The sequence below is a fragment of the Budorcas taxicolor genome, chromosome 10, assembly GCF_023091745.1.
Source record: "Budorcas taxicolor isolate Tak-1 chromosome 10, Takin1.1, whole genome shotgun sequence".
Classification (NCBI taxonomy): Eukaryota; Metazoa; Chordata; class Mammalia; order Artiodactyla; family Bovidae; genus Budorcas; species Budorcas taxicolor.
The window spans coordinates 100193164-100206404 of NC_068919.1; the positions used below are offsets into that span (position 1 = coordinate 100193164).

Consider the following 13241-nt stretch of genomic DNA (forward strand, 5'->3'; position numbering starts at 1 on the left):
GATGTTTTCTCATGATCGGGGTGGTAGGTTTGGGGACCAAGAGCCTTCTCTTCCCTTGGTATCGAGGTGCAGGCTGTCCGCGTGACTGGCACTGGTGATGACCTGATCGCCAGGTCAAGGCGCTGTCTGCCAGCTTTCTCCCACTGTTGCTGTTTTCCTCTTTCCAGACTCTGCCCTTTGGAAAGGAGCTGCTGGGTCCAGCCAGCACTAAGCTCCCTAAGCCTCACTTAGATTTGAGCGCCTTCTGTGCCAGGCCCTCACGCTGATACTCCTTTAACCCTCAGCTCCACCACGGTCTCTCTGGGAGAGGCACCAGTTACCCCTAAACTCAGGAACGATTAGGGTTACAAAGGATGGTCATTCAAAGCTTTTCTCACCCATTTAACAGATGAGGCAGGTGAGGCCCGTAGAGAGAGGTGACTCACTTATCACAGAGGTGGTCTTGGGGCCCTGGGCCAGGGCAGAGGTCTAGAAGGGTGCCCTCCCTGGTCCAGAGCAGGCATCTGTTGGTACACGAGTTGGGCATGTGAGGATTGAAGGGTACAGACCTGCTTGTGATTCAGTTTCTCTATGAGCAGAGAAGAGTCATCAGGATACGTGTGCCGCCCAGGTGCCTGCCCAACAAGCCCCCCTCCACCCTGCTGGGAGTCTGGAATGCCCCCAAACTGGCCATACAGCAGAGCAGAGGCTGGCTCCACACAACCCTCCAAGTGCTCAGGGCCCACAGTGGGCAGACACGATCACAGCCTGCGAGGTGAGTATAAACCGGGAGGGCCGTTAATTCATGCATATCAAGGGCATCGGGCATGTTAATGGTTCTGCTCTGGTTCCCTCAGGGAGGTCATGGATGGGTCGTGGAGTTGGATCCTGGATGGAATACAGGTTTTGCTCTTTCGAGAGTCCCTTTACTACCTCGAGTCTCAGTTTTCTAATTTATAAAATGAGGGTGGATTTGAGAAATGCTTTTTTTTTTGGTGAAATGGGTGGTGTTAAAGTGTGGACCAATCCACCATCCCTATCCTATGGGTGGATAGGCTAGCAAAATTGTACAGGTGCCTCTCACGTGCCCAGTAGCCCCCAGCCCTGCATACCTAGGACCAAACCGCCGTCTAGTTCTGTGTCCAGATGCCTCTGAGGTTTCTGATCCCTGGTCAGACTAGGGGAGGGGGAAGCTGAATCCTGCTGCGTCCGCCCTAGTGGACTCTCACAGGTGATGCCGGGGAACAGGGCCAGCCCGTGAAGACTGGGCGCCCGCATTGGACCCGCTTGCTGACGGAACGCTCCTTGTCGCTCAGTGTCACCGCCTTGCAGAGGGGCCCCCTGGCCACCGACAAAACAACCACCCACCCGTCGCTTAGAACTTGCTCCCAGCAGCACCACCTACCCAATAATTAGTTCATTTATTCACCCCGCTGCTGTCTGCCTCCCTAAGTCCCACCTAGGCTGTGAAATCCCAGGCCCACAGGAAGTGCCCGAAATTCGGTGTCTAATAAAGGACGTCACCCCTGGGACTCAGCTCCGCAGCAGGCAGGGCGCCCAGGGACCTGGGGAGTCTGGGCGGGGCTCTCCTTGCCCGGCAGCTGCACCCTCCTGGAGCCGCTGGGTCAGCAGAGCTGGGGTGAAGCTCCGTCTGGAATGCCCTCCTTCCGGCTGCGGCCTTGGGGTGCGGCCTGGGGAGGGAAGAGAAACCCACTGGAGCCGTCAGGCGTGTTAAATGGCACCGACGACGGGGCACACGTGTCTGCCGAGAGCAGGGCTGCTTCTGCACACACCCGAAATCTTTGCAGTGGCCTTGTCCTGCCCATTTGACGATGAGAAAACTGAGACTCAGAAGTAGGGACCCCCTCCCCGCAAGGTTCTTTGGGGAGTGGGCGTCCAGGGCCAGATTCCAACCCCAGAGCCCAAAGCCATGGACACGGGCCTGCCTCGGGCTGCCACAGACACAGGATCTGGGCGGCAAAGGCGGGGCATCAGCGGCGGCTCTGGGGCGGCCCTGTGGGCAGGGGGCCCAGCCCAAGCCGCCAGCCTCCTTGGGCGGAGAGGGGAGGCTGTGAGCCTTCCTCTGGCTGCAGACAGTCCTGGGGGGAGGCGGGGACGGAGCCCCCATCCCTCAGCCTGGGCCCCCTCGCCCAGGCAGCGTGCATCCTCGGGGTTACGGTACAGCTCATGGCCTGGGAAGCCGAGGGGCACCCCACGTGAGACAGGCCTTGCAGACCCTTCCCCTGGGGTGATGTGAAGACCTGTGAGACCCGCCGCCCTGGGGTCACCAGGAAGCCCTATTGTCCTGACCGGCTGGAGACAGAGGAGGCAGGGGCGGCCGGCTGGGGCTCCTGGTGCCAGCAGATGGGTGCACAGCGTCCCATCAGCTGTGCAGCCCTCCCTGCAGCTGGCTCCATGCTGGCCCCAGCCTCTGGGGGCCTGGCCCCTGGGTCCCCACGGTTGCCTGCTGACCCACTCCCCAGCTGGAAGGGCAGGCTGAGCGGGGGCCCTGGGCTCAGAGGGCTGGTGACTCGGGTCACCCCAGGCAGGCACAGAGCTGGGACGGGTCCCCGGGGTGTGGCCCCAGAGACCCCCGAGGCGCCCCCGCCTGCCCCAGATGCTGGGGGCCGGCCCTTCCAGGTCCCATCCGGCCGTGGCAGGGTGGGGGGCGGCAGGAATGAGCTGACCGCAAGCGGGGGGGAGGCTGGCAGCGGGGATGGTGGCCGTGCTGAGCATCCATCTCCGGGGAGCGGCTGTCTGTCTGTCCACTTGGCAGGAGACTGGGGTCCCCCGACCCAGCAGGGTCTGCCCGCAGCCCGTCTGAACCCAGAAAGGACCTCACGGGCTCAGGAACTGTGGCCCAGGGCGTTGGGTGCTTCCAGAGAGGAGTGGGTGAGGGCTGAGCGGCTGGTGGCCATTCCCAATGCGGCCAGTGCCCCCTGCTGGGGCGGGGGCGGGCAGGGAGGAGTCGGACAGGGTAGGACGGGGGGCTGTGCAGAGAGGGGGTTCCTGGTGGGAGGGGAGACAGGGATGAGGGGGAGGCGGGGATGGGGGAGGCGGGGATGGGGCAGTCCTGCCACCCCCTCAGCTGGTGTCTGCTGGGCTGGGGGAGCTGGGGTGGGCTGTGGGGCCTGGCCAGGCTGCAGAGGGGGTGAGAGTCTGGCCCAGGTGCCCGGAGCCAACAGCATGAGGGCTGATCTCCAGAGAGCAGGGCAGGACCTCCTGGGGGCAAAGGGACAGGCCACCCTGGGATGGCCGCATGACCCCTGAGGAGCTTGGGGGACCGTGCGGAGGAGTCGGGGGCTCACACAGCCCTGAGTCTCCCCTGCAGGCAGGGAAGGGCCGGGGGTGGAGGTCTCCCCTCCCACTGGGTGGCCCTGAGCCCACGCCCTCTGCGTCCGGACATGAGCCAGCCCCGAGGTCCTCCCCTTGAAGGAAGGCCTCCCCGCCCCTCACTCTGCCCCCTGCCGGGCCCCCTGCCCTGTCCCCTCCAGCTCAAGGGGGATGCTGAGCCCTGGCCTCAGGGCCCGGTGCCGGGACTGTAGGAACCGCGGCCCCGACGGCCCTGGCTCCAGCCTGGTCAGCAGGCCTCTTTGCCGACACGCGGTGGGTGCCTTCTCAGGAACGGCTGCGGCCCGCGGCCCCCTCGCTCTGCAATGAGCTGCAGGCCTTCCCTCCGCTCTTGACGCCCCGCCAACCTGGCCTTCCCCGCTCTCTGCCCAAACAGCTCACCTCAGCCAGGGCGGCCACAACAAACCTAACCACAGCCTGGGTGGCTGCAGCAGCAGAATTGCTCTTTCTCACAGCTCTGAAGGCCGGACAACCGTCAGGAGATGGGCAGCTGCGGCGAGAGGCCTGGCGAGAGGCCTCCTCCCTGCCGGCAGCCTCGGCCGTGTGTGAGCTCTCTGTGTCTCTCCTTATGGGGCCACTAACCCTACTGGGTCAGGGGCCCTTCCTTCTGACCTGATTTAACCTTAATTACTTCCTTGAAGGAGCCATCTCCAAATACACACACTGGGGGTTAGGGCTTCAACAAATACATTTGGGAGGGCGCACAATTCAATCGGGGGCTTCCCAGGGGGCTCAGTGGGAAAGGACCCGCCTGCCAATGCAGGAGATGCCAGAGATGTGGGTTTGATCCCTGGGTCGGGAAAATCCCTGGAGGAGGAAATGGCAACCCACTCCAGTGTTCTCGCCTGGAGAATCCCATGGACAGAGGAGCCTGGTGGATTACAGTCCATGGGGTCGCAAAAAGTCAGACATAGCTGGGAACACACACACTCAAGTCAATCCATAGCTGGGAGCACACACACACACACACACACACACACACACACACGTCAACCCACAGTATAACTCTTGCCCAGATCGTTGCTGATGTCTGTGGGGCAAACCCAAGGGTCACTTCCTAGATGTGCCCTACTGGAACTATGGGCACGAACACAGCCAACCAACCACGCTTTCCTCCTGAAAACTGGGTCTTCAGTTGGCCGCTGAGTCTCCAGTCTCCTTTGGCGCTAGGAGGTCCCGCCCTGGCTTCAGTGTGGGGTCCACCTTGCCCGACTCTCCCCATGTCGTTTGGGGTTGGGGGCGCATGACTCAGGCGTGGCTTGGCTCATCCTTCACTCACTCGGTCAGGGAACTAGGTCCCGCATGCCGCATTTTAGCCTGAATGCTGCAGCTAAAAAGACCCCACGTGCCGCAAGAGCCGCCATGCCGCCACTCAGACCTGCTGCAGACAGACTGAAAAAAGAATAGAGGATCCTCGGGTCTGTCGGAGGGCCTCCCCGGGGGCTCAGCTGGTGGAGAATCCGCCTGCAACGCAGGAGACCTGGGTTCCATCCTGGGCTGGGAAGATCCTGGAGAAGGGAAACGCTGCCCACTCCAGTGCTCTGGCCTGGAGAATCCCATGGACTGTAGAGCCCACGGGGTTCCAGGGAGCTGGACGCGGCTGAGAGGCTTTCACTTTCAGGGCTGTGAGCGAGTGGCTCAGGTAGAAGCAGGGAAACACCGCAGCGCGTGGGGGCTGGGCCATGGCGCTGGGAGAGGTGCAGACGCCTCAGACGGGATCTGCGGAGAAACGACAGGATTTCCTGAACGGTAGAAAGCAGAGGGGGCGGGTGGGGTTAAGGACAAGCAGAGGCACTTAGGAGTTCCCACGTGGGGAGTAACGAGTCTGGCGATAATTCCCCGTGCTTCTCAGGCCCCATGCAAGCACAAGGGATGGAAACCTACACTGCTGGCTCTAAGTGAAACAGAGAGCGTACTGGTCCCCAGGATGGAAAGCTCTGGGGCTTTAGTTCTCAGTGATGACCTGGAGTCTCTCTACTGCCCCACCGTCGGCTCTGAGCTGGCATCAATCCCAGGCAGGCCATCCCATGCCACCAAATCGCTACCAGCAGGCCCAAGCTGGCATCTCAACAGGATGTCAAACCCAACAGAAAAAGAAGCTTTTTCCTAACATTTCTGTAACACAAGTCCTAGAGGGGCCTTCCATTGGCCAAGCTTGGACCAAGCATCCAAACCCAGTTCAGTTCAGTTCAGTTCAGTCCATTTCAGTCGTGTCCAACTCTTTTTGACCCCATGAACCACAGCATGCCAGGCCTCCCTGTCCATCACCAACTCCCGGAGTTCACCCAAACCTATGTCCATTGGGTCAGTGATGCCATCCAACCATCTCATCCTCTGTCATCCCCTTCTCCTCCTGCCTTCAATCTTCCCCAGCATCAGAGTCTTTTGAAATGGGTCAGCTCTTCAGATCAGGTGGCCAAAGTACTGGAGTTTCAGCTTCAGCATCAGTCCTTCCAAAGAACATCCAGGACTGATCTCCTTTACGATGGGCTGGTTGGATCTCCTTGCAGTCCAAGGGACTCTTGAGAGTCTTCTCCAACACCACAGTTCAAAAGCATCAATTTTTCAGTGCTCAGCTTTCCTTATAGTACGATTCTCACATCCATACATGACCACTGGAAAAACCATAGCCTTGACTAGACGGACCTTTGTCAGTAAGGTAATGTCTCTGCTTTTTAATATGCTGTCTAGGTTGGTCATAACTTTAAATTTCATGGCTGGAATCACCATCTGCAGTGATTTTGGAGCCCCCAAAAATAAAGTCTCTCACTGTTTCCACAGTTTCCTCATCTGTTTCCCATGAAGTGATGGGACCGGATGCTATGATCTTCGTTTTCTGAATGTTGAGCTTTAAGCCAACTTTTTCATTCTCCTCTTTCACTTTCTTCAAGAGGCTTTTTAGTTCCTCTTCACTTTCTGCCATAAGGGTGGTGTCATCTGCATATCTGAGGTTATTGATATTCCTCCCAGCAATCTTGATTCCAGTTTGTGCTTCTTCCAGCCCAGTGTTTCTCATGATGTGCTCTGCATATAAGTTAAATAAGCAGGGTGACAATATACAGCCTTGATGGACTCCTTTTCCTATTTGGAACCAGTCTGTTGTTCCATGTCCAGTTCTAACTGTTGCTTCCTGACCTGCATACAGATTTCTCAAGAGGCAGGTCAGGTGGTCTGGTATTCCATCTCTTTCAGAATTTTCCACAGTTTCTTGTGATCCACACAGTCAAAGGCTTTGGCATAGTCAATAAAGCAGAAATAGATGTTTTTTCTGGAACTCTCTTGCTTTTTCCATGATCCAGCGGATGTTGGCAATTTGATCTCTGGTTCCTCTGCCTTTTCTAAAACCAGCTTGAACATCTGGAAGTTCACGGTTCACGTATTGCTGAAGCCTAGCTTGGAGAATTTTGAGCATTACTTTACTAGCGTGTGAGATGAGTGCAATTGTGCAGTAGTGTGAGCATTCTTTGGCATTGCCTTTCTTTGGAATTGGAATGAAAACTGACCTTTCCCAATCCTGTGGCCACTGCTGAGTTTTCCAAATTTGCTGGCATATTGAGTGTAGCACTTTCACAGCATCATCTTTTAGGACTTGAAATAGCTCAACTGGAATTCCATCACCTCCACTAGCTTTGTTCATAGTGATGCTTTCTAAGGCCCACTTGACTTTGCATTCCAGGATGTCTGGCTCTAGTTGAGTGATCACACCATCGTGGTTATCTGGGTCGTGAAGATCTTATTTGTACAGTTCTTCTGTGTATTCTTGCCACCTCTTCTTAATATCTTCTGCTTCTGTCAGGTCCATACCATTTCTGTCCTTTATTGAGCCCATCTTACCATCACTAAATTATAAGCCTCTATGGTTCTGGATGAAAAGACTGGACCTTCGAGTTCACCCTTGAGCCATGTGGATGGAGACTGGGCTGTCCTGAGAGGCGGGATGCTCTGGAGGGGACGATGCCAGACAGGCAGACAGGAGCCATCAGCACGGTCTGGTGTGCACAGGATTTTCCAAGGTTAAGTCCTGGCACGGAGCTGGCCTGGGAGAGAGTGGCTGGTATGGAAAGTGGACCGTTATCCTCGGGTGGTGGGCCTGGTCTCCTGCCTTCTCAGTCCTGAGCTGGGTGGGGGGAGTGTCTGCCACCACAGTTCTGCACAGGATCTCAGGCTGGGCGCTCACCCTCTAGCCAGGGCTACCCAGTGCCTCACACTGCAAGTTCCATGACCACCCATGGGAGGCTGCCTGCTGTGGCAGTGCTGAGATTGGGATGCCTACCTGCCCTGCCCACAGGGAGCTTTTGCCTGCAGTCTCTCCCCAGACATCAGCTGCACCCTCACCAGCCTGCTCAGTGAGTCAGGGAGGTCATGCCCAGCTTAGGCAGGGGCTCTCAAGGCTTCAGGGTGCTCCTGGCAATGTGGGGCCACCACACTGATGCTCAGCCAATCAGCTCTGGGGGATTAGGGAGGCCTTCTCAACTTCTCTCCGGTTCTTGGTGTCTACTCTTTACTGTCCAATCTATTGGGTGGAGCCTTCAGCTTCACGTTCTGCTCAAACCCCCTCATACGCCCTCTCCTCATGGTGGCAAGAGGGCTGCTGTTGTTACAGCCTCACAACTCAGGTTCAAGTCCAGTGGGAGAGGGACAGCCTTTCCATGCAGCTCCCATCCTAAGTGGACCACTTCAGGTCACATGCTCACTCCTGATCGTCTGTTGAAGGGAACAGCTAGATGGTGACTGGCCAGGCCTGAGTCACAAGCTCCAATTTCAGGCAACACAGGAAAGGAGAATTGCCCCACTAACATGAGGGCCAGACCTCCTCATTCCAAGGGCTGACCCGTCCAGGGCAGCCCCCAGACACCAAAAGCTCCCTATTCTATGAACTGAGTCTTAGGCTCTCTGTGGTCTGTGGGTTTTCATGAAAAAACACAAGCTGTGGGTCCATTTAAAAATCATTTTATTATTAACATCATCTTTCCATTTAGCCAAGTGTCTGTAATGTATAAGGAATGTCGGTAAATATTCCATTTGAAGCTTCTTTGTACATATTTCCATCGATAAATAAACTCTGAATTCACATAAAAAAGTTAAACTTAAATAACTCATATTTCCTTCTCTTGTAACAGGCATATATTGGCAAAATATAAATATTCTTGGACTCAGGCTTTGTTCTAAGTGAGGACAGTAATTTATCACATGGTACAATTATTGACAACAAAACCAAGAAATTGTCAGCTGGTGTCCTGGCTTGGACTAGTTACTGAGGTGGGAAACAGAGAATTCACATTTGGTTTCCGGGCCAAGGATAGAGCAGGAGTGGTGATGGGGGGGGGCGGGTAGAGAATAGTTTTCTTTACAGCTCTGATAAAAATAATCTGCTCTGCCACTGAATTTTAACTTTGAATACATTCTTCTACATTTGCGGATTAATTCCATAATCATGTTACTTAAAACTCGGACGTCAACTAATAAAATATGACACGTAATCCATTTGAACCACGTCAGTAGGTTTGAGAACTATCATCGGGCTGGCGGGAGCGGCAACACAAATGCACGTGGAGGGCGGTGACTGGGGGTCGGCTGGCTGAGTCCACGGCGGTCGGTCGCACACTCTTCCGGGGCCTCGCGCAGCAGGCGGCCGTGTGCCTGAGCGGCGGGGAGGCCGGGCCGCTCAGAGCGCGCGGGGCATGACGGGAAGGGTACGGCGCGGGGGGTGACGGGAAGGGCACGGCGCGGGGCATGACGGGAAGGGCACGGCGCGGGGGGTGACGGGAAGGGCACGGCGCGGGGGGTGACGGGAAGGGCACGGCGCGGGGCGTGACGGGAAGGGCACGGCACGGGGGGTGACGGGAAGGGCACGGTGCAGGGGGTGACGGAAGGGCACGGTGCAGGGGGTGACGGAAGGGCACGGCGCGGGGCATGACGGGAAGGGCACGGTGCGGGGGGTGACGGGAAGGGTACGGTGCGGGGGGTGACGGGAAGGGTACGGTGCGGGGGGTGACGGGAAGGGCACGGCGCGGGGGGTGACGGGAAGGGCACGGCGCGGGGGGTGACGGGAAGGGCACGGTGCAGGGGGTGACGGAAGGGCACGGTGCAGGGGGTGACGGAAGGGCACGGCGCGGGGCATGACGGGAAGGGCACGGTGCGGGGGGTGACGGGAAGGGCACGGTGCGGGGGGTGACGGGAAGGGCACGGTGCGGGGGGTGACGGGAAGGGCAGGGCGGGGCGGCTCAGAGCGCGCGGGGGATGACGGTGAAGGGCACCGCGGGGCTGCTGGCCTCCAGCTCCAGGGCCGTCAGGAAGCACTCGGTGGCCGCCGCGTCGTTGCCCTGAGCCTGCAGGACCTCGCCCAGGCCGTTCCAGACCTCGTGGGCCGTGGAGTTCACCTGCACCGCGTCCCGCAGGATCTTCTCGGCCAGACTGTAGCGGCCCAGCTGGTGGAGGATCAGGGCCTGCAGAGGCAGACAGACAGACAGACAGTCAGAGAGACGACGCCCGGGACTCCGAGCTGTCCCTGAGCTTCCGCATGTTCCTCGGAGGCAGGCAGGTGTCTCCACCGGGCCGGGCACAGTGGAAGTGCAAGTTCTTCCTGCTCTCAGGGTGGGACTCAGAAGGATCACTCAAACCATGCACCGTACGAAGTCACCGGCATCCCGCCACTTGTGAACAGCAACAAAAAATGTCATTTCAAAAGGTTCACCCAGAATGCACCACGCGGAACGGCCACGGTCTGTCTGTGCTGACGCATGGGTCACGGCTGACACCCGCCGGACAGAGGGGTGTTTGCCATCTTTTACTTTTCTTAACCTCAAGAAACGTCACAACAAACAGAACAGAAATGTCAGCTGCTCACAGCCCCCACCCTGGCCGCACCCCGGTCTCACTGTCCCCTCCGGGCTCGGCGCCCCCCCACGGCTGTCACTTCAGTTTTAATCAGAGCGTGCGTGTTGGTCCCCAGATATCCCATCCTAATTGTGTTTCCAGGTTGTGGGTCTCCACAACTGGTGTGTGTGCATTTCATCTGACAGACTCTCATTTACTCAAGGATTCCCGCGCGGGGAGACCCCCAGGCTTCCAAGTCTCAAGCGACTGAACAACAGCCCCGACCTTCGCGTTGGCACCAGGCCATCGGGGTGGCCTCACTGCGTCTCGGGGCTGAATGGGGCGCGGGTGGGGGTGCGGAGCCCTCCTCGCTGCTGTCCGCTTTCCGGGTGTTACCGGCCATCTTGGCCTGCGCTACTTCAGATGAGCTTCAGGGTTACTGCGAGTCCCTCTGGCTGTGCGCGATCGCTCTCAGAGCAGGGAGAAGCTGACACCTTTACAAAGCCTCGTCTTCCTGGCCAGAACGTGACCTGGCCTCCGGGCCTGCAGACCTCAGGCCTGCACGTTCTCTCCGAGCCTCGCGTGTGGCGGGGCTGAGGCCGCCCCGGTTTCCTCAAGGCTGCACCTCACCAGGGGCCAAGGGCAGAGCCGGGCTGTGCTGCCCGAGGGTTGGCTGCGGCCGAGCTACAGCCGCCAGCACCCTGAGCCCACACTCCAGGGGGCTCCCGCCTCTGAGATGAGCTCCTGGAGTGGGTAGGGGCGCCCTCGGCAGGCAGCGGCCAGGCCCCGAGGGCTGTGGCCTGGGTAGTTCTCAGGACCAGAGGGCACCCTGACCGCCCAGAGCCGTCGGCCCCTCTGAGCACCTGACTCAGGGCAATGAGGCTGACCTGGGAGCCTGTGGTCAGAAGGTGATGGCTGGGACACCCACGGCCTCAGCAACGAGCATGCCTCGGTCCTGGCGGGGCAGGTTCCTGAGTGAGGAGGAGGAGCAGGAGGGCTCGGGCGGGGGTGGAGGCTGTCCTCCCCGGGCAGAGGATGGTAAGCCCAGGGTCAGGCCCCCTCTCGGAGGGGAAAACTGCAAGGAGAATAGCGTGTTTGGTTTCTTAGTAACATCATCATATCTAATGAAGTCACAGGGGCCTCCCTGGGGACTCAGACAGTAAAGAGTCCGCCTGCAATGCGGGAGACCTGGGTTTGAGCCCTGGGTTGAGAAGACCCCCGGAGAAGGGAAAGGCTACCAATTCCAGTATTCTTGCCCGGAGAATCCCCTGACTGAGGAGCCTGGTGGGCTACGGCCGTGGGGTCGCAGAGGTCGGACACGCCTGAGCAGACAGGCTCAGAAAGGCCCAGGGTCTCGCCCGAGGTCACAGGGCCCAGGAGGGTGGGGCTGGGCGGCCAGCCTGAGGCCCGCTCCCGTCCTCCCACCTCAGCCTTTCTGCGCTCGCCGCCGCCGCTGGCACTTTAGAGACCGGCCCCCGGGCACCAGCCCAGCTCCATCTGAGCAGAAGGGTGCCCTGTGCTCAGGGTCCCTCCAGTGGGTCCCTCCCAGCCCCTCCTTCCCGCAGCTGTGATGGGTGGCTCCCCTCCAGGGCACAGCCTTTCTCCCGTCTGTATGCTGTTCGGGAGCACCCTGCGTATTCGCTCAATGACCGGGGGGCTGCTTGCCTCTCTCTGGGGGCCACAGGCTGGCGGTCATCTTGAGGCTCAGGGTGGCTGCAGATGCCGAAGGCCTGGGGGTCCTGTTAGTCAGAAAGCAGATCTGCGAGCTGAGACTCAGGAGCACCGGGACCTTGGTCCAGCAGGGCCTGGAGGTGACTGCTCCCAGCAGCAGCGCTCTGACCCCACCCTGCTGGAGTGCGGGCAAGGACACCAGCCCCCTAGCCGGGAATTTTGTTTCGAAAGTGGCAGCTGCTGGACCTTGGGGGCTCCAGGGGCACAGGGCAGGGGCAAGGGCACCCCTCCGAAAATGCCTGCAGGAACCAGCCGTGGGCTAATCCAACCTGCTGTCCTCAGGGCTGGCCAGCTAAGGGCCTTGTGATTCTCTAGGCTTCTTACCGGCTTGGGAATTTCCAGCCCATCCCTGGACTTATATTTCTAATGTAAGAACAGGCTCCCATTTCCAGATGACCTTGAAGCTTCCTGAGCAATCTGTTTAGTGGAATTAATTCCGAAAGCCGGGGCAGCGTGGGGAGGCATCACAGACTTGCCAGGGGCTGCCAGCTCATGCTTGGCAAGAGAATGAAACATCGGCCTCTCCCCAGTCCCCCAGTGAGCCAAGGGTGGCTCAGAAATCAGGCAGAGTGAGGGCAACCAGAGCAAGCTCCGGCCGGGGGCTGAGTCAGTGCCAGGAGCCAGCGTTGCTGGCAGGCTGGCCAGAGGTGGGCTGGCACCTGGACACGTCTGGCCGTCGGGACCGGTGTGCCTCCGGAGCCCCTCTGCATTGTGAGGGGCTTCCATATGCCCGTTCCCTGATGCCCCCTTCATTCTTCAGGTCCCGCTTCCTCTCTCCTCCGAAGATCAAGGCCTCACCTCTGAGGCTGGCACTCTGCTGTGCTCACCCCCAGCCAGGCCCCGCTTTCTCCCAGAACAGGCCTCTTGGCTCATCCAGGCTGATCCATCAGCCCAGGTATTTCTGCAGGACGCAGTGCCCACCCCTTCTCCACCTCCCCAACCTTGGTCAGTCCCATCCGGCCCTCTTGCTGGAGCTCTAGTCCATCTGCCTGAAGCCTTGACAATCCCAAAGTCCAGGCCACACCATCCCCTTAGGCAGCACTGTGCGTGCGTGTGTGTGTGTGTGTGTGTGTGTGTGTGTGTGTGTGCGCGCACTAAGTCACTTCAGTCCTGTCTGACTCTTTGCAACCCCATGGACTGTAGCCTGCCAGGCTCCTTTGTCCATGGGATTCTCCAGGCAAGGATACTGCAGTGGCTTGCCAGGCCCTTTGTCCTGGGATTCTCCAGGCAAGGATGCTGCAGTGGCTTGCCAGGCCCTCCTCCAGGGGATCTTTCTGACCCAGGGATCGAACCCACATCTCTTGTGGCTTCTGCGCCGGCAGGCGGGTTCTTTACCACTGGCGCTCCCTGGGAAGCCCTTAGGC

The 13241-nt window shown here is 58.9% G+C and overlaps 1 protein-coding gene and 1 pseudogene across 5 annotated transcripts in view; both read right to left on the bottom strand.

The window, feature by feature from the left end:
* Positions 1-6537: 6537 nt before the first annotated feature.
* On the bottom strand, positions 6538-7159 carry LOC128053777 (uncharacterized; annotated as a pseudogene).
* Positions 7160-9452: 2293 nt separating this feature from the next.
* Positions 9453-13241, bottom strand: part of TTC7B (tetratricopeptide repeat domain 7B) — a 267251-nt gene continuing 263462 nt past the window's right edge. For 4 of the 5 annotated variants that reach the window (XM_052646213.1, XM_052646211.1, XM_052646210.1 and 1 more), the window contains one exon: positions 9453-9776. In XM_052646213.1, the coding sequence (XP_052502173.1) occupies positions 9555-9776 (222 nt within the window). In that variant the 3' untranslated portion in view covers positions 9453-9554. The remainder of the gene's footprint in view (positions 9777-13241) is intronic. The other variant, XR_008199968.1, reaches the window with a different exon arrangement.